This window comes from Monodelphis domestica, chromosome 7, assembly GCF_027887165.1.
Source record: "Monodelphis domestica isolate mMonDom1 chromosome 7, mMonDom1.pri, whole genome shotgun sequence".
In the NCBI taxonomy this organism is placed as follows: Eukaryota; Metazoa; Chordata; class Mammalia; order Didelphimorphia; family Didelphidae; genus Monodelphis; species Monodelphis domestica.
In genome coordinates, this window is record NC_077233.1 from 167,012,349 (window position 1) to 167,038,358 (window position 26,010).

General features: G+C 36.4%; 1 protein-coding gene across 12 annotated transcripts in view; it reads left to right on the forward strand.

Annotated features, from left to right (window-relative positions):
- NTRK2 (neurotrophic receptor tyrosine kinase 2) overlaps positions 1 to 26,010 on the forward strand; it is a 427,840-nt gene that overhangs the window by 108,125 nt on the left and 293,705 nt on the right. For 8 of the 12 annotated variants that reach the window (XM_007498888.3, XM_056805953.1, XM_007498892.3 and 5 more), the window contains exons 10-12: positions 2,949 to 2,990; positions 6,210 to 6,310; positions 9,543 to 9,642. In XM_007498888.3, the coding sequence (XP_007498950.1) occupies positions 2,949 to 2,990; positions 6,210 to 6,310; positions 9,543 to 9,642 (243 nt within the window). The remainder of the gene's footprint in view (positions 1 to 2,948; positions 2,991 to 6,209; positions 6,311 to 9,542; positions 9,643 to 26,010) is intronic. The other 4 variants (XM_007498890.3, XM_056805954.1, XM_056805956.1 and 1 more) reach the window with 1 other exon arrangement.

Here is a 26,010-nt window from a genome sequence, read left to right on the forward strand (position 1 = left end):
GTCCTGAGTGTCTTAGAGAGACAGGATGTCATCTGGATGGATATTGCAGCTGGACTGTTTTAAACGAATGGAATTATCATGAGATGATAATAGAGACTTTTTATCTATATGAGCCTCAAAGAGAATGATGGTGATTGTAAGCCTAACTGAGTAAACATAACAGAAGGTTTCATTTGATTTAACTGTTGCTGAAGGCAAACTACTGGGCTTCATAAAATGGATGGTCTGCTCTAGTAATAGTAACATTTTTCATAAACTCTATCTCCAAAGATCTTTCTCCAAAGTGGAAAATGAGGTAGGACTTCAGAACAGTCCCAGATATTTTCTTTATAAGGGGTGAGTCTATCTTTGCCAGACTTAACACAGTATGTGTGCTAGGGAGGGGGGAAGAAACCATGTTACTTGTTCTAGCCACTTTCTTACAGTTTCATAATCTTGCGCTAAATTTAGATGCCATTGCCAAGAAAGCAAAGTGACAGTAATTTTCAGAGAGCAAGAAAAACTGAGTTAGAAATTGGAGTTCCACTCAGAAAGTATAGATTTAGCTTTCTTATCCTGACTGATTTTGGTTGAAAAGATTTACATTTAGAGATGATTCATAGTCATGATACATTTTGAATGAAAAACTGCTAACAAAATATAGAAATAGTGAACTATATTGCAAAACTAAAAGTTAATCTGTCTGTTTTTAAGTCTTTAACTCAAAATTCACTCATTTTCCTTAAATGACCCTTGATAGAGTAGATTTGCCACTCCTGAGAGTCTTCTCTAGGCACTATTTGGGAAATATATGTTTTGGGTGCTGTTTTAATTTAACAAGACTAAAATAAACTTATATGTTATTTATTAAGATAGGTTAAATTGTGACAACTAAACAATCCCTGATTCTTCATAGTAGTGTTACCTTAAGATAATAGCCATTTAAGGTATAGAAATTGACTCATTTTTGACTGGAGTGAAGACCGATTACATCAGGACTGGATATTCTTTTTCTCGGCCAGTTGAATCAATTCTTGTAGGATTGATTGGAAACTTTTCTGAGGGATGTCTTCTAAGCACTGACAACATCAGGAATTGACAGGAATAGAGGTGCAGTCAAGAGGAAACACACTACGGGGCCATTCCATCTATTCTCCTTTCTTCATGCTGCTATGGTGGGGAGGAGGGGTCAGGATTTTGAAATGTTTCCTATGACTGTCCAACCCAAATTGAATCTCAATAGCAATGCCATGAACTAAAGCCTAGTATGCTTTGTAAGCCTGCAAAAATATCACTCCCCTTCCTATCTCCATTTATGATGAAAATTTCCCTAATCATATGTGGCACCTAAGTTCATTCAAATTTTGCTTCCTAAATGTGTGGATGCATAGACCAAGACTCCCCTTGTGTCCACCATTCCCTGATATGTAAACTTTTTGAAGATTAGGACTGTCTCATTTTTTTATATTTGTATTCCCAGCACTTGGCATACTACTTGGCAGATAGTAGGGACTTAATCATTGTCAATTTATTGATGAGTTGGATGTGTGAGGCAATAAAATTTAAGTATACAATTATTTCTTCAAGAGGTTCCCTAAACAGAACTTATGTTGTTAAAAGGTTGGGTAAACATTCTCAGGCTTTTTAACACCCCTATTTGGTTCATGTTTTAAGAATTTTCCCCTGCCTGAAGAATAAATATGTAGGAATGAAAACTTTGTCATCCTTTGATAAGAAAAATAGTTGTATCTATTTGTCATATTTGAAGAGAGAGTACGATTGATTGAGTTAAAGAATTGATTTATAAGCTTTGCCTTTTTAGTTTGCTTGAAAAATATTTTCCCATCATTTCCATGGTAAACATCATTTCTACACAAGTTTCCATATAGTTCCGGCTAGAGAAAAAATCACCAGTGCTCCAATCCCTTGTTGTAATTAAAAAAAAAAAAATCTGATCATTTCCCATGATAATACCTTAAAATGGAGCTCTAAACTCTGATATCTTACATATCAAGCTCATGATCTCTTAGCATCTTATTAATATTCAGAAATTCCTCTTCTTTTACTTCCATCTTTTAAGGTTTCATGATTTCCTACATCCATAATATAGCTTGCAGTCCTTCCATCCCTTAGGACACAGTCTACAAGAGTTGCTACACCTGAAAATAGTAATTTCCTGGGGAATCACCTCGCTAGTCTTAAGTCAGCTGGTTCTTAGAGAGTGGGCCAGCATCCCATCACAAAGCCTTTAATCCAACCTTGACAGGACCCTCTTGGCATTAACTAGGAACACCCAAGCTAGTGCCAAGCTAGAATCTCATAGGCTCATTTAAATGGAGGACTTCCTTCCCAGAAAATGCTTATTTACAACCATATTTTCCACATAAATAATATCAGTAAACCTTAATTTCCTGGGTTTTAATTCTTTTAGTCTAAGAGTTTGACAAATAGAATTCATTCAGTTTGGTGACCCAAAATGTACCTGAGACATGGGGCAAATACATACTTGTATTGTGGTTACAGTCTGCATTGTTAGGTATTAATCATATACCTATATATATAATCCAATAAAAATTGGTTGAAAAGAACAACAAAACCCCTCCACAGTGATAAGTAAAGATAACCAGATAATTTTTCCCCTGTATTTACTATTAAAATAGAAAAATAAAATTGGAATTTGAATAACTATGGTAGGGAAATTAGTATTTATTACTTATGTTTTAATTTTCCATTATGTCTCTAATTCACCCCATGGGTAAATGATGCTTTTGTTCTTTTGGGTACAACTTGAACGTGAAGCAAAGATGGCTAATTAAAGCAGCTCTTGCAAAACAGTATCATTAAATATAGGGTTTGGAACATTTAGCCTCTTTTGAATGTTAGAGGACCAGAAAAGACTAGCAACTTTCTAACTCCAAAATGTATATTTACGAATTTTTCTTTTGTTTTTGTTTTGTTTTGCTGTTTAGGTACAGACTCAAATTACGATATTGAACTTTATGGTAGCTATGGTATTTTCTTTTCTCAAATTTTTTTTTTGCAGAACATGTATTATTAAAATGTAATCTGTTGAGCTGAAAGATGAACTGTTACACTCAGTTAAACACACATCCTAATTGCAATATGATTTTAATTTAATATTTTAATAGTATTCAATTGGGGGCACATTTTTCCCCATACTATTTTATTTCAAGTTTAGAAGCATACAAATAGTGCTTTTACCCCTCCTACTTCTGTCCTTAGGAATCATAAATTAGTATGATGTAGAAGAAAGAACACTTGAGTTAGAAGTCCTGGGTTCTAGTTCTTCATTCTAACTTTTGTTCTTTTACCCAAGTTGTGTATTAGTCATTATCCTTTTTGCATCCTCAGTTTCTTTTTAAATCAATTAATAAGCAAGTATTTATTTAATTTTTTCTATATATCAGGAGTTGGACTAAATGACCTTCACACTTCTTCCAGCTCCCAGATCCTTTGACCCTTTAAATTTGTTTTGGTCATTTGGGGTCACTATAGAACCTTGGTTAAATCCAACAAGAGGACACAGATTCTTTTTTATTTCATTTTGAGAGAGAGAGAGAGAGAGAAAGAGAGAGAGAGAGAGACAGAGAGACAGAGAGACAGAGAGACAGAGAGACAGAGACAGAGAGAGAGAGACAGAGAGAGAGAGACAGAGAGAGAGACAGAGAGACAGAGAGACAGAGAGACAGAGAAATCCATGGCAGAAAAGAAGTTTAGGGGGGCAGCTGATATCTCAGTGTCTAGCCTCAGATGCTTCCTAGCTGCGTAACCCTGGGCAAGTCACTTAATCCTCATTGCCTAACCCTTACCACTCTTCTGCCTTGGAACCAATACACAGTATTCATTCCAAGGTGGAAGGCAAGGGTTTTAAAAAAAAAGAAAAGAAGTTTAGGATAAAATAGGGGAAAACTCAACTGTAATTTGATATTGCAATTGAAGACAAGGGTTGTATTTTTACTGAGTATGAGAGCTCATCTTTAATAGGTTTCCAAACCACCCCTGGTATTCTGGGATGGAATTGAGCTGAATGGGATGGATTGCTGGGAGGAGTTGGTTCATGATTTGACCATTGCCAAAGGTGTCTAAAATGTTGCTGTTTTGATCCATTACTGTATATATATTATCCAACTGAAGCTTCTTTCACTTGGGAATCATGTTGCCTTCACCTCTTTTGAATTTATTAAGGCAGTCATTTTTTCCTTTCCTTCTTTTCCTTTAAAAGAGGATCAGTATTATTACTGGGGTGTTTTGGATGATTTTCTGCATGTGTTGCTTTTTGATGTGACTTGCGTGTGCATATTTGTATATATACATGTAAATTTATATATATATAATATCTGTATATATGTATGTATGTATATATGTATGTATGTATATGTGTGTGTATGTGTATATATTGTGTTTAAGGTCCTGGAATAGCTTTTATAGGCAGAATCTCTGGAAAAAATTAAGGGAAGGGGGAGGTTGAGAAAAACATGCCCAAATTATGATTTAAACATTTCTTTTATATTTTTGAATTATATTGCTGGTCTCGTTTCCAGGAACTTAAAACCTTTCTTTTTTAAAAAATCATCAGCTTGGCCCCAGACTGTATTTTCTTCATTTGTTCTTTGGGTCAGAATGCCATGTTCTGGAAGCCGTGGGTTCATTCTTGGCATGCTTTAGCCTTCCTTGCTCTAGATCCAGTGAGCTGTTGGAAATAGTGGGAGGGAGTACAACAATAACTGGCTCAAATTTGAAAAGGAAATTTATTAAATGCCTTCGATGAGAATAATTCTTTGAATAATTAAACATGAACTGACCAGACTAAGCTAGAGACAGGTAGTGGAATGGGAAAATCCCTGAACTGAATACCAGGTTCTTGTTCTTCATCTAACACCAGCTAAGTCTTGCCCTGCTTCTGATACCAGTTAGATTTCAGGCAAACTGTATGACCCTTCAAGGATTCAGTCGCCTCGTATGTAAAATGAAAAGTTGGGCAAGGGCTTGGATAAGATCCTCTCTAAAGTTACTTCAAGGACAACATCCTATAATTCTGGAAGATTCTATAATTCTAGACAACAGTAGGTGTTTTCCTTCATGGATTATATTTAAATTTCAAAGATAACTATGCTAAAACCAAATTATGTTCCATTACCCTGGATCTTAGGGAGATAATTCAGATGATAAAAATGTAAGAATGCTTCCCTTAGGATTTTGCCAGAGCAGTTTTTCTTTGTAGTTTGGACAGTTTTGATCAAAGGCACTTCATTTATATACTGATAAAAGAATATTGGCTAAAAACAAAACAATCTAACAACAAAAAACAACTAAACTTTGAAAAACGTTTTTCTTTCCTGTGATAGAGTTTCTGAATATTTTCCATGTTATTTATATTAGTGAAGAAGGATGTGATGTTGCCCTGTCTTGAGGATGAATTAACAGACTTAAAATTTAAGTTCAAGATACACGATTTAGGACAATCAAATATTTCCTCAAAGTATATTAACATATCAGCATAATTTTCCTTTCCTCAGATAATCCAGGAACCAAAAAAAAAAAAAGAGGACAATTTAGGCCTTTGGAAAAGTATGAATCTGTTTTTAGGCTAATCATTAGATTTTTTTTACCCACCAATTCTCACCTCCTTACTCTACCCAATCCTCAAGCCTCCTTCTCTCAAGTCAGATGCTCTAATAGCTTGTAGTCAGGAGATGGGTTTTATAATTCAAACTGCCAGTTACTTCTTGGGAATGTTAGTCGATCAATCCCTGAGCCTCAGTTTCCTCATCTGTAAAATGAGGCCACTATATTAGTTGATCCATAAGACCTATGAAAACAGGAAAGTTCAATGATTGTGTTATTCACTAAAGCCTCCTCTTTAGAATTCATTTTGTTAATAGCCAAGGTTATCTTATTACACACACACACACACACACACACACACACACACACACACACACACACACAAAGTTGAACTTGTCCCATACAAAATTGATAAAAGGCCTGGGATGAATATAATTTTTCGCTTTTGAGCCCAACATTACACTGGATTTATTTAGTAAGCTTAACAATGCTTCTGCTACAAACATGCTCAGAAAACTGTCATGTATTCTAGCTGTGCTCTTTGTTTCACTAAAGGCTTAAAGCTTTGTGGTTATTGGCAGAGTAAAGACAAAATCATTCTTGCTTCTCCCTCCCTCTCACTTTCCTTTTCTCTCTATTTTAAGATTATGAGACCACATCTAATGATATTGGAGATACTACAAATAGAAGTAATCAAATCACTTCAACGGATGTTTCCAACAGAGAGAATGAAGATAGCATCACGGTAAGTATAAATAGAAGTTTCTGGGTTCGGGGTTGTGCAGACTCACTGACTGATAGAACAGCGCTGCATTTTCAATTATTGCTTTCTGATCAGGACAGGAAATGTTTTTTTTCTTCTAGTGCACAAATGTGTATGTGTGTGGGGGCATGTATGTGGTACAAATGTGACATATTTAGAGAGAAAGGAAAGAGAGGGGAGGGAACGGAAGATGGGAGGAAGAAGGAAGGAAGGAAGGAAGGAAGGAAGGAAGGAAGGAAGGAAGGAAGGAAGGAAGGAAGGAAGGAAGGAAGGAAGGAAGGAAGGAAGGAAGGAAGGAAGGAAGGAAGGAAGGAAGGAAAGAAGAAAGAAGGAGGGAGGGAAGAAGGAAGGAAGGAAAGAAGGAAGGAAGGAAGGAAGGAAGGAAGGAAGGAAGGAAGGAAGGAAGGAAGGAAGGAAGGAAGGAAGGAAGGAAGGAGGGAGGGAGGGAGGAAGGAAGGAAGGAAGGAAGGAAGGAAGGAAGGAAGGAGGGAGGGAGGGAGGAAGGAAGGAAGGAAGGAAGGAAGGAAGGAAGGAAGGAAGGAAGGAAGGAAGGAAGGAAGGAAGGAAGGAAGGAAGGAAGGAAGGAAGGAAGGAAGGAAGGAAGGAAGGAAGGAAGGAAGGAAGGAAGGAAGGAAGAAGATACTGATTTGTGTTTTCTACTTTCTTTTGCTCTTTCTAGTTCAGAAACTGCAACTGTTAACTCGGATATTTTGCATTGTGTGTTATTATTTACACAGCTGTAAACTAGAGTATACTGAAAAAGTTTGCAAAATACTGGCTTGCACTTCCAAAAATATTTTTTATTTAAAATCTGCATCTACAAATCAAGTAGATAAAGTAGAGGTAGTTATTCTAGTGGACAGAATGTGCTTTGCTCTATAAACATGTCTGTGAGGTTGTGAGGTTCCTGTAAATATCTAACTTCTCTTATGCAGCAAATAAAAAGGCTGAATTATATGACCTCAAGGGTATCATCAAGGTCATTTTTAAGACCAAGAAATGGAAAGCTAAACTTGAGGATCCACTGCCCATTAAAGATAATTTGAAATGAAAATAAAACCTATTCATTAAAATGTAAAAACCATGGGAAAGTTTTATTTGATTAAATAAATTTTATTTTTTAAATCATTACCTTCTGCCTTAGAATCATGTTGTGTATTGGTTCCAAGGCAGGAGAGTGATAAGGGGTAGGCAATGGGGATTAGATGACTTGCCCAGGGTCACACAGCCAGGAAGAATTTGAGGCCACATTTGAATCCAGGAACTCTGGTCTCTATGCTTCGCTCTGGATCCACTAAGCTGCCTCACTTCCCCAGACTTGTAATCAGCTTTTCCCAAGCACATTTTTTTGAACCTTATGCAGCTGGAAAATGCCATTTGCAGTCCAGATTACTCAGATAAATCTGCATTCATTTTGCAGTTTTCATAGGCTTCCTCTCCATTCACCACAGGCATGGAGAATTATTGTAGAGCTGCACTGTTCATTCGTATCTTCTCTTTGCCCTTTTCTGGGCACTAGGGCATGTAGACATTTGTTCTTAATGTTCCAGTTACGATCAGACAAGTTGGTTGCCTTTCCCTTTCATGCTGAGGACCCAAAGATGTCTTTCTGTCCATTCTCCCATTCACCCATCATTAACCAGGCTGAGGCCATTTGAAGTACAAGTGGCTGAGCAGTTAGAGTGGAAACACACTGCCAAAGAGTTCTGACTGGATCTTGGGAAGTTCCATGTGATAATAAATACTATTAATAATTAAGAATCCTGGTGACAAATTTTACATTCATGGGCAGCTAGCTCAGCTAAATCACTAGATTTGCTGCAAGTTTTTGAATTTTTGGCCACGCTGACTCTTGAAGAGCACCTCCTAAGGTGAGGGCTTCAGGACCGTGCTGTAGAGGAATCAATGGAAAGAACTAGGGATATTTTTAGCCTAGAGAAGAGAATTTTAGCATTTGCGGAGCTGTCCTGTGAAAGAGAGATTACATTTATTCTGTTTGGTCTTAGAGGCCATAACTGGGAGCGGTGCAATTTTAAATCAAAGTAAAGAAAAGCTGTCTGATGATGAGAACTATCGAAGAGCAGAATAAGCTGCTTTGGCAGATGATGGGATCTCTGTTACTAAACATTTTCATTAAAAAATTAAATTATATTTTTCAGTGAACAAAAACCTATGCTTTCTCCCTAAACCCTAAATCTCCCTTTAACAATTGGAAATAGACAAACAAAACCCTTACAACAAATAAAAGGAATTCCCACATTGGACATGTCCCCAAATATTATGTCTCATTTTGCAATTTAAATCCACCACTACACTGTCAGGAAGTGGGTAACATGTTTTATCCTATGGAATCATGGTTGATTATGTTATCATGTTATCAGAGTTCTTAAGCCTTTCCAAGGGGCTCATATTTATGCTGCTATTTTAAAAAATAAATTTTCATTCATATATTTTGTTTTTTATAACACTGCAATTTCTCCCAGCATCCCTCTCCACTTCCCCTCACAGAGAGTCATCTCATAAAACAAATATTTTTTAAAGAAAATAAAGTAAAAAAAGAAGAAGAGAAAAAAATCAGCAAAGCCACTTATTACATTAAAAGGTTTGAAAATATATGCAGTGTACCCCATTTGTGTACCCCCACCTCTACAGTACACATACATACAAATATATGCAGTGTGCCCCACCTCTACAAAAGAGAAGGGTGAAGGTTTCTTCTCATATCTCTTCTTTGGTGCCATGTTTGTTCTTTATAATTTTGCACCATTCACTTTTGATTGCTTTGTAGTTGATCTTTTAATTGAGGTTGTTGTCACTGTGTACATTGTATATTGTTATCTTGGCTCTGTTGACCTTTCCCTGCTTCTGGGGTATTTTAATTATATAAACTGCAATCCTTGCATGATGACCCTTATTGGTGTCACTGGGCAAATCCCTTAATTTCTCAGTGCTAGAGGCAACTCTAAACATTTGGGAAGACAAGGTACCAACCATCGATGATATTGGGAACTTCCTCACCTAGTTCCTATTCCTAAATCATGCTGTATATATAGGCTCTAACTTCCTTGAAACCAATCAGATTTTCTGACCTACATTATAGGTCATCGTGGGGAAATGCTTTATAAAATATAGAGTGAAAAAGAAATATGAGCTGAAGTGGTTGATCGTTATTGCTTAGTTATACTATTAACCATCTCTGGGGATTTTCCTTTAGGTGTATGTCGTAGTGGGAATTGCGGCTTTGGTGTGCACTGGTCTGGTGATAATGCTGATTATTCTTAAGTTTGGAAGACACTCCAAGTTTGGCATGAAAGGTAAGAAGCATCGCATGTATTTCTCTTCTTGTGTGGATAATTTCACCTTATTAGTGATGCTGAGGATCAGGATTCAAGATTCAGGATTACTAGCGGGCTAAAGTTAAGATGACTAGGTCCCCAAATGATGGGAGGAGGCTAGAGGCCATCCGTGATCACACCAACCATGATCATTTTTAAATCAGCTGGACTCCTTGGTATAACCAGCTTTTCAAATGAGGACTGATTTTCCAGGCAGATATCTTGTCTCTTTGGTAGTATTCATGATTGTAACGAATGGCTCCATAGGCAACTGGTGCTTAGGACTTTTCCTTGCTTCAGAACACAGATCAGTGGGGCAAAGATAGAGAAGGGCCATTTTTTAAGAACTTGTATGCACAGGGAAAGATTTTATTCTCTGCATTGGATTCTGCAATCTTTGCATGATGATCCTGTTTCTGCAAGGTTCCAAGCTTTCCTATTTAGGGAGTAGAGTTGGGGAAAATTTAAGATGTGCCTTTGTAATTACTTTGAAACTTCTTAGATACAAATGACTTTTTTTTTTTTTTAGTGAGAAAAAATACTTCATTCCTAAATGGTTAGGGGAGGAATTATTCCATTTTCAATTCAATTTGATAAACATTTATGAAGCACCAACTACATTCTAGGAATTATGCTAAAAATTACCCAATAATTAATGGTTGGCCTGTGCAGAGGTCTCCAAAAAGCACCCAAACACTTTTGGAACATTGTGTATTTTTTAAAAAGCCTGATTGAAACAGCAGAGAATTTTGACCATTTGGGGGATTTATGACAGAAATTTAAAATTTTGTACATCTATATCATATACATGAGATATTTTTTACACTTTGCACGTTCTTGTAGATAGCCATTTATGAGATGCAAATGACTAATTTATGCTAAGTGGTTTAAAAAAGGGTTTGATTTATTTATTCTCTTATCTATGTTTGAATAAAGGCCTGAGCAATTATTTCTATGTGTCTGCAATGGCTGGCATGATATAGTAATGTAATTATTTCTATTCTTTTTATTCATGTCTTTTGTGAACTTGGAAGGGAATTTTAAAATAATACCATTAAAATGCCTTATAAAGGCCATGAAACAGGAAAAGTATGTCTTTCATGAACTCAGCTTTCCCATTTTGTGCTCTTTACCAAGCTCCTGAAATTTCACCAGTTGTGTGTGAGCTGGGGCCTAGGAAAGTCCTCCTACCCCATTCTGAATCTCTTCTACCTGCTTACTAATGCATGATAGTCCCTTTGTGATGGTCGTGGGTGGTGGTGATGGTAGGATTTTATTCTTTAATTAGACACAAGCCTTAAAGTGCTAATAACTCTAAGAGAGGGAATAAATTCATTTACATTTTTAATATTTGATTGATATATGAGCCTTTCCAGTGAGTAGATTTTGACAAGGAAAAAGACATTTGTCTTCTAAAGATGGGGAATATGGGGGTAAGGTGAGGAGGAAAGTTATGAGGATAAACACAGTTTTGCCTTGGGTTAAACTGTTTGGGTGCTGTTTGGTAAGGATTAGATCACATTTCACAGTTAGTTTCTATAATTTCTTAACTTTTCTAATTTTCATTTTTAACCTAAAAATATTATTTCTTTTATTTGCTTTGGTTAAGTTTAGTGCTTCATTTTCTTGAATGTTGTGCTCCAAGTGGATGCCCCAAAAGATAAGTGATTTTACTCAGAGAGGACCCAATCCTAACCCACCAATTTCAGATAATTCAGGGGCTTCAATTCAGATGAGATGTGGCTCTGCCTCTACTCTGACCAGGGGCATTTAGTGGAGGTGAGACTAAATATGGCTTGACTGTGAGGAGAGGTGGTTTGGAGAATGGCAAAAGAGGGAAGTGACTGCTCAGCCAAGATGTAGCTCATCAGTTGGGGGAGAAGGAAGAGGAGCTGTTGCCCACCCCATCCCAGTGTTTTTTCAGTAATCAGCTAAGCTTTTATAAAGATGCCCCTTAAGACTTGACACTTGTGATCTTAAGGTTAGGCATGCAGATTCTAGAGAGTCCAGAGTCAAAAGACAAATATAGAAGTGGGGTATTGATGCTATGGAACAAGATTGGATTGTAGAACCACAATGACCAGTTCCTCCTTGAGTATGAATTGCTCTTACTCCCTGAGTTTTCCAGTCAAGGGTTTTGGGAGCCAGGAAAAGTACTAGAATTAAGAGGATCAAGAGATTCTTCCTGTAGAAAGTGGTATTTTAGCTGATACTTGAGGGAAACCAGGAGGCAGTGATGATGAGGGAGAGAGTTCCAGGCAAGAGAGACAACCAGGGAAGATGCCAAGAGTTGAGAGAATACAAGGAATAATATCTCAGTGACCCTGTGAAATCCCTAGTGAATAGATGCTATTATCCCATCAAGGAAAGCAGCTCAGTGGAAATGAGTTGAGAAAAGGAATAGAAGTAGCTTTAGGGCTGGGAGATGACTCAGGAATTTCTGTATCCTCTCCTTCCTACCCCATGCTTACTGTATGTTCAATCCTTGCCTATGTAGGTGAAACTAGAGTCTTACAAGTATGCTGATCTTCAGAACTAAAAACCCATGGGAAAAGGAGAGTAGAATAGGACTCTGGTTCTAATGAGGCGGAATAACTACAATTGCTTTTGGGTCCCAGATATCTGTCTGCCCCTCTCTGTGTGCCAAGGTTGTGCTTTGTGGATGCTCTGACCATCGTGGGAAAGCAGTTAACATAAAGGGTGGTGGGTGGAGAGAGGGGGGGGAAGAGAGAGAGGAGGAAAGAGAGAGGGAGAGAGAGAGGGAGAAATAGAGAGAGAGAGAGAGAGAGAGAGAGAGAGAGAGAGAGAGAGAGAGAGAGAGAGAGAGAGAGAGGGAGGAAGAGAGAGAATGTGTTTCCTATTCAGCAGATCTCATGTCTCTCTGGTTGAATTGATGTGCTAGCCTAGGTTCTGGGCTCAGTTAAACATATTTTAGGAATGGTCTCTTATAACTTTGTGCCTTATGAGTTCATTAAAGCTGCAAGCCTGTTAGGAGAGTCCAAAGCCATTGGAACGTAAAAACCTTGTCAAACGTTCATTAACTGAAAATACTGGATTAGGGGCTATAATGGAAAGGATAGCTAAATTTGGAGTCAGAAATATCAGAGTATAAATCCCATTTATGACTCGCCAGCTGTATGATCATGAACAAACCACTTACCCTCTGTACCTCAGGCAATTCTCTTAAACTATGAATTATAAAAGGGACAAAATCATGAGTTGATTAGGATTTACATTACTGTTTGGCTAATCTACATTTGAGGCCCAGGGATTAAAAGATTTCACTTGTAAATATATCTTTAAAATAATCTTATAACTATTGGGAAATCATTTTCAGCAAAGAATTCATTATGCTAAAAATCATAAACTTAATAGGAACAAAGCTTAAGATATTTATGTTCCAATCAGGTTAACTGTGAGCTGGAAGACATTTCGGGATCTTTGTTGAAAACTTTTGAGAGGAAGATGTATGTGCCAGATAGCCAGAAAATACAGTTGTCTTAACATCTGTAAGAAAGTATTTCTACAATCTTTTTTTAAAGGGTCTTTTGAAACAATGATTTATGAAACAACATGAACACAGAATTTTATTGAGAGGTTGACAGGATGATTTAGAATCCAGAGAGTATAGAATAAATTAAATTAAATTAACTTTCAAATAGATGTGGTGATTATGTTCATTTTGCCAACTTTACATGAAGTTTGTTGGAGGAAACCATTGGTGATTCTTACTTAAAGAATAAGTATGAGATAGTGGGAAAACAAAACAAAACAAAATTAGATTTGGAATAAAGAAAACTGGGTTTAACTTCTACCTCTACCATTTTTAAAACTTTGATACTATTTTAAGTAACTTAATTTCTTCCAGTCTCCTTTTCTTCATCAGTAAAATGAGGATAATGATAATGCATTTATCTATCTAGCACTATTTACCTGAGCCTGTTTTTTTCCTTTTTTTTAGGACTTAAAAGGATGCATGATTTAATTAATGTGGGTGTTTTCTCCACCAACATAGCTCATTGTCTTTCCATGCCCAAGTAGACAGTTTCAAAACTTCCTATGGCCCCCCAAAACAAAACAAAACAACAACCCCCAAAAAACCCAAATAAACAATCATATAAGACTAACCTTCTGGTGATAGTCTCTTCGCACTTAGCCAGTTTGGACTTCAGATAACAGCCTGGGTTTGTGCTGGAAACCTCTCCAGCGTGGTAGAAACTGCCAGAGCTGGCCACAACTAACAGCCAGCATCTAGCCTAGTGACTGGCACCTAGAGGATACCTTATTAATTCTTGTTGATTGATAGCTTTCCAGAACTCTGGATCACTTTTCTTTCACAATGAGGAATTGTCACCAATACTTTAGTAGAGGATAAGACTGATTAAATATAGACAAGGATTAAAATTAACTTAAAAATGAGATAATGTCCATGAAAATGCATTTTACCTTAGAGTTCTATATAGATATAGGCTATCATGCAACAATATGATTTTTAATGTCATGTCAACTATACTCTTCACTCATTGCAATCATGGAAGATTTCTTTCTTCCATAAATCTGATTTCATTTACTATTTTTCCTCAAACACTCAGATTTCATTTATTAAAACAGTTTAAAATTAAAAAAAAACATCCCTTGTTTCATGTCTTCCAAGAATTTTAGTCAAATTTTTGCTCAAACTGTCTTCGTCGCTGAGCCTTTGCCTGTAGATGTTGGAAGCCATTCTTTTCTTCTGGGCTTGTATCTGCAGTTTCCCTGCTATCTACCATAATTTTTAGATAACAGAATGACTTAACAATTTAGTTTAAGGTACATCTTAATACTCTTTGACAGTATAACAGATTGGATCAACAGTTAACTTCATAGTGTTTGACACACATTGGGTACCTAATAAATGGTTATTGAATTAATTCCTTGAAAGTCATGATGGTGCAAACAGAGACAAAGTGCAAAGCTAGCACAATGTCTACCACATAGTAGGCACTTAATAAAATTCTCATTGAATTGTCTTGACCAAATCAGGATGTTTCAAATTCAGGTAATATTGAAAAACCAATTTTTCAAGACTTAAAAGGATGCATGATTTAATTAGTGTGAGTGCTTTCTCCACCAACATAGCTTGGCCAACAATTGCTTTAATCATGTGTTTATGATAAAAATGGAAAGTGTAAGGATTAAATCAAATACGCTTTTTCTCTCATATCTGGAGATATGCTAAATATTTTTTTTTCTTTTTTGTATTCATGAGTGATACAAGTACACTTTATAAAGCTAGTACATGTTTCCATTGGTAACAGGATTTGGGTTGCCCTAGGAAAAAAGGGGAAGATAATTGGGTTGATTTATTTCATTGCAGAACATTGCAAATATGTGTCTAACCTTTGAAAACAGACTAAATTACCAAAATCAAAGAGCCAAGAACATATTCAGGACTTTTTTTCCCCTAAGCCTTTAAACTGATTTAACAACTGTGTTTAAGAAAATGCCTCACCTGCATTTTTCCCACCAACCTGTTAAGAAATGGTGCACAGCTTTGGTATTTGTGTATTAAGTGGTAAATTCATACTTGTAGATTTATCCTGAATAGCTTCAGTCATAGTCACAGGTCTTAGTCATAGGATTTATGCTGGAAAGGGCATTAAATGTCACCTTGTCTTATCCCCTTATTTTATACATGTGGAAACTTGCCTGAGATTTTGGAGAGATAGATATAGATTGATATGTAAATATGTAGATAGATACACATATAGATAGATTGACAGGTTGATCGAAATGATATGTAAATAGATCTATATAGAGAGATGATAGAGAAGTAAATTTGTAGATAGACTGATAGAGATGATGGGCATGTAGATATATAGTTTGGTATGTAGAGATGATAGACATGGGTTGATAGGTCAATATGTGGATAGTTTGATAGAGATAATAAAAGATAGATATAGTAGATAGATATGTAGGTGGGTTAATAGAGATGATAAATATATAGATAGATTGATAGAGACAAGAGAGATAAGTAGATATGTAGATAGATTGATATAGAGAGAAAATGATAGAGATAGGTAGATATGTAGACAAGTTGATAGAGACGACAGCTATGTAGATATATAGTTTGATATAGAGGGATGATAAAGATAAATTGATAGGTAGATTGCTAGGTAATTTGATAGAGATAGGAGAGAATAGATAGATATGGTAGAGATGATAGATGGATATAAGTAGATCTGTAGATAGATATATAAACAGGTTGATAGAGATGATCAATTTGTAAAAAGCTTGATAGAGAAATAGAGATTGGTAGATATGTATATGTATATATATATATATATATAGGTAGAAATAGAGGAGAGAGATAGACATAGGCAGTGAAATGATAGAAATAATAGATATGTGGATACAATATATATAGATGATAGAGATGGATTTGTCCTTGGAAAAATAAATATGTGTATAGTTTGATAGAGATAGAGGATAGATAATGTATTTATTAAATGTTTTCTTCATGCCTGACACTGTGCAGTGAATTGAGAATATAAATATAAGCAGAAAAGCATGATGGACTCTGCTGGCTTATATTCTAATGTAAGAAGACAACTCATAAAAGGGAGCTGAAAAGCACTGAGAATAGGAGGAAGTTGGGGTGGTGTAAGTATATGTGTGGTAGAGGAGTCATAAAATGAGAAGGTCCACATATTTGAGAATTTGGATACTAATCCAGAATAAGTATAGCAAAGTTTAAGTTTGATACCAAGTCTCTGAGTCAGAATTATAACATGTCTCTAAACTCCAGACATAAGATTCCTTCCATTCAAACTATGCTATTTTCTTTAAAATGATCAAGGCAAAGCAAATCCTACAAAAGAATGAATTTTATTTTTAAAAGTATTGGTGGGATGTTTTCTTTATTTTGATAACTTTTGCAATAAATGTCTTTACTTACTTTCCTGTACAGATCATCTTTCTTTCTTTCTTTCTTTCTTTCTTTCTTTCTTTCTTTCTTTCTTTCTTTCTTTCTTTCTTTCTTTCTTTCTTTCTTTCTTTCTTTCTTTCTTTCTTTCTTTCTTCCTTCCTTCCTTCCTTCCTTCCTTCCTTTCTTTCTTTCTTTCTTTCTTTCTTTCTTTCTTTCTTTCTTTCTTTCTTTCTTTCTTTCTTTCTTTCTTTCTTTCTTTCTTTCTTTCTTTCTTTCTTTCTTTCTTTCTTTCTTTCTTTCTTTCTTTCTTTCTTTCTTTCTTTCTTTCTTTCTTTCTTTCTTTCTTTCTTTCTTTCTTCCTTCCTTCCTTCCTTCCTTCCTTTCTTTCTTTCTTCCTTCCTTTCTTCCTTTCTCCCCACCTTATCTTCTGCATTGGATAAACATTTCTTAAAATGTATTGGATACACATTTCTTAAAATGATTTTCTAATTAAGAAACCACACTCTAATTCTTATTTGTCCCTTTTGAGCCTCTTTTTCCCCAACATTTTCTTTCTCTTCAGCTTTCCTTCCTACTCATCCTTAGTGTGTTTTTTTCTCTTTGGATGAACTTTTAAAATATTTTTACTTTATTCTAAAAAAAAACATAAAATGGAGAACATAAGAAGTTAAACTAAACTCTAACATATGCTTTGGTTTTACCTTACTTTATTTTAGACAAGAAATCCCAAATGACTATGGGAATAATTGTAGCTGTAAATGTGAATTATTGTCTTTTGGCATTACTAATTATAGCCTGTTTAAATAACATTCATCATTCAACAGTGGATAAGCTATTAATCCTTGTGTGCTGAATCAATCAAATTTATATTCTAGTCAACCAGTTGGAGCAGCAGATAGAGCTTTTGGTCTCGAATAGTCAAGAAGATTTGAGTTCAAATTTTGCCTTTGATATTCAATGGATATATCACCATAGCCAAGTTTTATATAGTTAGTTAACTGGTTCAGTGGATATAATGATAACTTGAAGTCAGGAACACCAGAGTTCACATCCTGCCTCAGTAGTTTATCTGCTGAATGACTCTAAGCAAGTCACTTTAATCTCTATTGGTCTGAGTTTTCTCATCCATTAAGTGGGGACAATAAGAGTACTTACATTACTGGTCCACAAGTAAAGCACTCTGGAAACCTTAAAGTACTTTGTAAATGCTAGCAATTAATACCCTGTTTCAAATTCAGTTGGTAAAATAGCAGCATCTATTTCTCAGTGCTGTGGTGAGGACCTACTGAGCTGTTGTTGTATTTTGTATGCCTCAAATGTTAAATATTACTGAAAATAGAATAATTCTAAAGTGAGATACAATTAGGCACAGACTAATGAGGAATGGCCATTCCCAATATTTTACCTGTGTCTTACCACGAGTTCAAAAGAAAGAAAAGAAGCCCTCCCTTTCTTGGATGGACCTCCTTGGGACAATTTATGGAAGAACCCAGACAAGAGTCCCAGAGGATAGGAGGTAATGGATGAGCTGTGGCCTGCACAGAGGGAACATCAGCAAAAAGGAGAAACCAAAGCATGTATTGGAGTAGTCATTGATACGATTCATGGAAGAACATTAGAATGCATCATAAACATAAAATTCTTGATACACAACACTGAATTTGAACTTTTTAGACAATAAGAATCACTATCACAAAGTCCTTTTTTTTTCTTCAAATTCTGAAATTGGGTCTCCATTAGTTCTGTTCTGTTGTTTTTAAAACAATGAGGCTGTTCAGGTCCAATTGGGATTTCTGAGAGACCTGCTCTATTCACTTAGTTATTTGGCAACTATACACAAGAGTTTTACTAATTTCCTTTGGAAGGAGGCTTTATTAAAGGAAAAGAGGGGTTTCCTTGTTTCCACGTTAGCTTGGGCCCAGAGGTTGTTGTAATGCTCACCAGGTCTCCCATGCTAATGTGTTTCCCTTTCCATGCTGAGGTTTACTGTGTGGAAGCCCTTTATTCCCAACAGAACTAGGCTTTGTTTGGGGATGTTTAGAACTTACCAGGGAGGAGATGAAGGTTTCCAGAGAAAATGATACTATAAGCTAATCCTCAGGCAATAGGATGTCTTCTCTAGCTTCATCTCAGACAGAGAAGTTGTATTTCCTGTGCAAGACGTCTAGGATTAGATCCACAGTGGAATTTGTTTTCACTCAAGAAATCAGCTCAAAGTAGGAACACATTGTATCTGTGAATAGGTCTTCCCCAAAGGTCCTCACACATTAGTAGTAGTAGTAATAATAATAATAATAATAATGATGATGATGATGATGGTGGTGGTGGTAACTGACATTTACATAGCCCTTTAAGGTTTGCAAAATGCTCTACAAATACAGTCTCATTTTATCTTCCTAACTCTGGGAGGTAAATGTTTCTATTATGCCCATTTTACCAAGGAATCTGAACCCAAGAGAAGTTGTGACTTGCTTTGTCTTAGGCCAGATATGAATTTTGGGTTTTCTGATTCCAAGTCCAGTGGTGTTTCTGGAACCTGCTCGGAATCTCCCCACATGAATGGGTTTCATTTATTTGTTTTGGTGTGTGGAGGGAAGCAAGGTAAACTGTTTAAAAAACCCAACAATTTAAAATCTGTTCAAGCTGGACCCTTTGTGAACCTGATTAGTTTCCAGTCAGAGCTTTGAGTTCCTAAAGGGAAAGGGAAAGTTAAGATTTTTTTTAAAGCACCCTTGCCCAAATATCTAACAAATTATAACATGGCAGAAAAAACGATGACTGGAGAAAAAAAGGGCAAAAGGCATGAAAAACAGGGTGATGCTTCAGTTTTGGTGATGACAGAAAAACAGTTATTCTAGTGAAGTGAGAACAGGGCTAGTTGTTCAACTAAGAGCTAATTCTTTTTATCATATTTCCTCAGTGATTATAACATGGAGGAATTAATACCCAGTTTGAAGGAAGAAGAGAATGTTTGGGTTAGTATGACAGGGACTAATGGACTTAGAGTCAGAAGAATTAAGTCCTATTACTTTACTCTGCTAGGTATGTAACCATGGTCTTTTTTACCTCTCTGAGTCGGTCTTCTTATCTGTAAAATGGGTAAATAATACTTGCACAATAATGTTCAGGTAAAGGAAGTGCCTTGATTACCAAAAAGAATCTTGTAAATTTCAGATGTCTGTTGCTGCTCTCACCTAAAAGCAAGAGGCTGAGTCAGATAATCTCAGAATCCTTGTAATTCACTTACTGTGGATTCTGTGAACCATGACTAAGATGTTCTGTTCAGTTAGATTTGTTAAGGTTATTTTGTTTTGTTTTCTTTTGGTCTGGACCCGAGGTACTATCAGGGTGGGAAGGAAGGAAGGAAGCAAACATTTGTTTACTTACTTGTTTATTTTTTCAGGGAAACAAGCATTTATTAAATCTCTTATGCAGTTTACATTATATATGTATTATGTGCCTTGCAATTATCTCTTTTGATCCTCAAACAACCCTGATGTTGATCCTGTCCATTTTACAATTAAGGAAACTGAGGCAGAGAAAGATTAAATGACTTGTCCAGAGTTATTCAGCTAATAAATCAGAGGACAGATTAGAACTCATGACTTCCTAACTTTAAGTCAAGCTATATTTTCTGGACTGCCAGAAGGACCTGAGCAGTGTTGGGCTATTTTTCTAAACTTGGACACTCCCTCCACAGATGCAGATTGGCAGCTTTACAATTTAGTTGCTTAGGAAAACTAAGAGGCTGTGACTTATCCATAATCCCAGAGCTAGTCAGAAACAGATGGGAATTCAGGTCTTCTTGACTGCAAGGCCTTCCTTCTGTCTTCTCCATGCTTCATTTATATTCAGTTAGGTACCATACCAAAGCTGCTTCAGTGAATTTTAGGTCTTTAGAAGGGAATGATTATCTATTTGAGAAAGAAAATAAAATAACAGTTGGAGACATATCTTGATTTTCATTGGTGCATTTTCATTTTTGCATTATTTTAGGCAAGCTTAATTTCCATTTCATTGACAAAACCTATTTCCCTGGATTCCTTGCTTTACTGACTTCCCTATGGAGATTTTTTTACTCTTGCTTTCTGTGGAGCTTGTAGGCCATTAGGGAAGCCCCTTGATGGCCAAGTCTGCCATATAGGAGTTTGTAGAGAGGCTGCTTTGCTAGAACAATCTCTACCCAGATTTTCCCAAGTCAGGTTTTCATAACAATTTCTATCAAATTAAATCCCTAGAAGAACAGGAACATCCATATTCAAAGGTCATATATTTGGCTTCAAAGCCAAATATAAATATTTTCTGGAATAACTTTATGTATACCCCTCTTATTCTTCAGACAATCAAGAGTTGGATTATTTTGGTAAGTATATGTCATAAATCCTTCTCATTTTTTAGGGACTCTACTTTTGATTAAAAATATTTTGTGGTAATGATCTGATTTCTTTTTATACAGTTTAAATATTAATTTATGGATTCTTGGGCCTATGGTCATTTACATGATGGCTACAATGCTTATACTATTATAATGTTATAGATTCTTCTACTTCTTACAATGAGCCAAGAGACTATTAAAATTCATCATCACTTCATTATTAACTACTTAGTTTTCAAGCTGTCTATTTTGACCTGAAGTCCAGAACCTGGTAGAAGATCCAGATGACTTGAAACACATTAGTTCTAAAGAGAAAGAAAGCCAGGTAATTCAGATGCAAATTTGAGCTTTCTTTCTCACTGCCATCTTCACATTTGCTTAGAGCTTTGCTTTTGTTGAATATTTAAGAATTAAATTTTGTTACATAATAGTTAGAAAGCTGGGCTTGAAGCCAGGAAGACCTGGATTTGAATCCTTCCTCTCACAAATATAGGTTGTGAGCTTGGGCAAATTGCTTTAACCTTTTATATTCTGGGCAACTCTCTAAGACCTTCAGTTGCAATTTAAGTGCCACCTTCCATTGGGAGAAGAGTTTCCTCACATGGGAATTCTCCATACCAGTGAAATCATAGATCAAATTCTTATTCCCTGAATAACTAAGCTCAAGGAGATGATTTGTGATTATAGATGACTTTTTTATTTTCATATGACTTAAAATCTTCTGTTATGATTTATTTTATATTTTTTGAGGGGAGGAGAGGGTAGAAGAGAGGCTTTGAATTTTAGAATTTTTCACTTAGAACTTGGTAGAAAATAAAATAAGCCTTTTTCTCTAACTTCTTCCCCTGCCTCTACCTCCCCATCCCTGATAAATGATTAGTTTCCTTGAAATTCTTCTGCTGACTCCTCATTGGGGCTGTAAAAAAGTAAAGATAAATGGTCATTATCAATGGATGCCACATGTTACCAACCATGACTTGAATGCAGAAAGGGTTATTAAAGACATACTTCAAGAATATAGCTGGAAGAAGAAGTCTACTAGTCTGTGCAGTGTCACATGGGTATCAAGGAAAATGGAATCAAAAAGTGATTTGAGAGATCTTCTAGTGTAGCCTCCTTATTTTATAGATGAGGAAACTGAGGCTTGGGAAGATTAGTGACTTGTATAAGGTCATAAGAGTAAGGAACAGAGTAAAGATTTAAACCGTCAGCTCCAAATCCAGCAAATTTTCTACTATACCACACTCACTATCTTAAAAGACCCAAAGAAAAGCCCCCAGCTGGTGGAGGAAATATTTTTGTGAAGGGTTTACATGAGGACAAAATGGACAAAAAAACCCATACAAAATAAGAAGGCTGTGATCTTCAATAGTGTAGGAAGTGCCAAGACTTCAGTGGGATCACAGATCTGTCAGAACATCACTTCAGCTACTTTTAGCATTTCAGAACGATGACATTTCTTCCAATTGTTAATTGCTTGGCAGAATTAGCAGAACAAGTTCGGACAGTTGGGCATGAAGAATTGCCCACCCTATGAATGGTCCTTGACCCAATTTTGTCTTCAATTCTCTTCTCCCCTGCCATCTAGTCTCCTTCTGGGCAACCTGAATTTATTGGTGATCAATGTTTTCAGGGAATGTCTATATAAGCTTTAAGAAGCCACAGTTAAAACCAGAAAGCTGTCATTTACCAAATCACATAAAGAAAGGAAAAAAAAAAACTGCTTCCATGATTTTGGACCATCATCTCCCTTACCCCTGTGGAGAATGGAAAGTTGGGTTCATTGGCCCTCCATCCAGTACTTGGTTCTCATTCTATTGAACATCCTCCTTCTAGAATGCATTTACTGAGTTGCCATTAACTTCAAAGTCAAGAGAGACTCATAGGAAGCAGAGGAGATTGAAAATCTGGCTCTTCAGGCTGAATCTACATCCAAAAGTTGTTATAACTCAGAGATACAGACCATGAATGATGTCACCAGTTGCTTTAGCAGATCAGTTTCATCGAAAATCTTTTATAGCCTCAACATCCATTTGGAATTTTGTTTGAAGGAAACAACACAGACTATCTCTAGGCCAAATCCTCCCACAGCATTTCTTTCATCCCTGCCCTGAACTCGAGTTCTGTTCATCCCTTAAAGGGAACTTCTCAGAATCTTAACAGATGCAAAGTAGACCCTGTCTCAGGGTATCAGCCATAATTATAATAATAAAATTATAGTAATAAAAATCCATTATTTGTTTTGATGCCAGATTATGCCTATAGCTGACAGCCTGAACAGCTCTGGATCAACAAATCAAAATTTATCAAGGGTCTACTGTATGCAGACCACTTTCCTTCAAAGGGTGGGAATTGCACAATTCATATAAGCCTCTATCCTGGCTCTCAAAGCTTATAGTCCAATTGGATGATAAACTAACAGAGATAACTAAAATATAGCACATTGTATACACATTAGATAGTTATGAGGGGGGGGAACTGTCTAGGCTGCATATAGTGAAAAAAGATTTGGAGTCAGAGGATCTGAGTTTTAATCTCGACTTTACTGTGTGACCTTCAGAAAGTCACTTAACTTCTGCACTCCACTGTAGAGGCTTCCTGGAGGAGGTGGCAGCATTTGACTCATCTTTCAACGATGGGTAGGGATTGAACAAAGGAAGATGGGGAGGGAAGCTTCCTATATGAGGTGACACTTGACTTGCCTTTCAGGGATGGATAGTGGTTGAATGGAGGAGGATGTGGAGAGAAGGCATTCCAGAATCAGGGAAAAACTTGAGCAAAGGCACATAAATACCTGTATAATGATTGCTAGAGGCTGGGAATATTTGGCAGAGAACTGCCCACTTTGGTTTCATTAATTTCATAGGATATCAGAGCCAGAAAAGACATAAGGAATCAATTGACCATTTTATAGACAAGGAAACTGAGGATGAGAGAAGCTGGTATATAGAATATGCAGAAAGGCAGTGATAGTATCATTATTTGACATTCTCATTGATCTCTTGCTCTCTTCTTCATGACCACTGTTCTAGAGAGTCTGATTATGACGACCCTATATATATATATATATATATATATATATATATATATATATATATATATATATATATATATATATATATATATATATCAAGGCAGCTAGATGACTCAGTGGATAGTGTCTTGGGCCTGATAGCAGGAAGACCAGAGTTCAAATTTGACTTCAGACTCATCCTAGCTGTGTGACCCTGGGCATGTCACTTAACCTCATTCCTCTTAATCCACTGGAGAAGGAAATGGCAAACTACTCCAATATCTTTGCCAAGAAAACTCCATGGACAGTATTGGTGTGCCATAGTTCAGAGGGTCACAAAGAGTTGGAGACAACTGAACAATTATATGCTCTTACTAAAAAGCACTCTAAAGATCCCCTATAAATGCCTCTCAGAAAGTCTCATCTGTTGTGTGGAATAGTTCTTGTGGTGTTAGGCATGGTGGGGAGCATGATTCTGTTCAAAACTCCCAGATATACTGAAATATGGCCATGGAGTCTTCTGTAAAACCATTGTTTGCATTTTACATTTTTCTAGCAATTTCTGATACTTTATTAGTCATCTTGATAAGTAGTGCCAGGTCCCAAGGTTATTGCAAAGATTAACTGTTGTTGTGTAATGCTTATTACTGAAATACCAAGGCACTAGTATCATCGTTCCCTTTCCAAAGACATGGAAGCAAATAGACAATAATCTAAATGATTTCCCCTTTGAGACTTCAAAGATGGTTGATTGGCTTAAAGTGGGAAGGCTTAGATTTTCGGCATCATAGGTCTGCCTTTACCTTCCATGCTATTGGAGAACATATTTAAATCTCTCCCAAGACGTGTTTGACCCCATGCATGACTCAAATGGACACTGATGTCTGGGTGAACATATTTAGTTCAAGCAGCTGATTTCTTACATGGTATTGGAGAAGGCTGTCCCATGCCTTGTCGTGGGGGCAGTCATCTTAATTCAGTCCTTTTCCCAAGTGGCAAAGAGCTCAGGCACCCTGTAAAGTCTCATGTTGTACGTGCCACTTAGAAATTTCTGATGCCCCAAACACAACTTTATTAAATAGAAAAGCTCTTTTTGTTGTGTCCAAGCACACACATTTCAAGAAGAGTTTCGCATGACGATTCTTTCCTTATAGCATGATCTGGAATCTTTTGTTCTCCTGACAAATTAGCAAATAAGGGAGTGGAGGATGGGGAGAGGTCACCCTTAAGTGGCTCGTATGAGCTGCTTCTGGGGTCCCTATTAGCCTTTTTGTTGTTAAAGGTGGAACTGACTAATAAATTTCTTTATGATGTTATAAAAAAGTTTAAGGTTTTAGTGATTTAAAAACCACCCCAATCATTAAGTCCACATGAACTTCATATTTTTATTGGGTGATAAATCCTCAGCTGCTATGCTGATAATTAATGGTGTGGCATGAGGAGAGAGAGATAGCCTTACTATTTATTAGTCATTTCATTCATTGCTCTGTTTTGCTGAGCTGTGCTCCTGTGGTGTGGCAACATCTACTGAAATGTGCCATTGGTTACACCAGATGGCAGATTTAGGACTCACATTTTTCCTTCTCCGAGCAAATGTACAGAGAAAATGTCTACCTATGCAGAATAACGCCACCTGGGCTCTGAACAGAAGGCATAGAATTAGAATATGGAACAGTAATAGGATAATCTGCCTACCTTTCCTTTGTCTCTATAGTGGCATTTCAGCAATGTGATAGATAGTGTACTGGACCTGGAGTCAGAAAGATCTGAGTTCAAATTCTGCCTCAGATACTACTTAGTTGTAAATCCCTAGGCAAGTTATTTGGTCTCTTCCAGCTTCAGTTTCCTCATCTGTAAAATGGGCATTATAATAGCATCTACTTCTCAGAGTTACTCTGAGAATAAAACATTTGTAGGGTATTTTGTAAGCCTTAAAATTTCTGTGTAAATTCTAGCTATTAAAGCATTATGCAAATATATCACATGTATTCTTTATTTGCTACTCTGATTATTTATTTTTCTCCAGAGAGGCTGAAATCTAATGACCAGAGC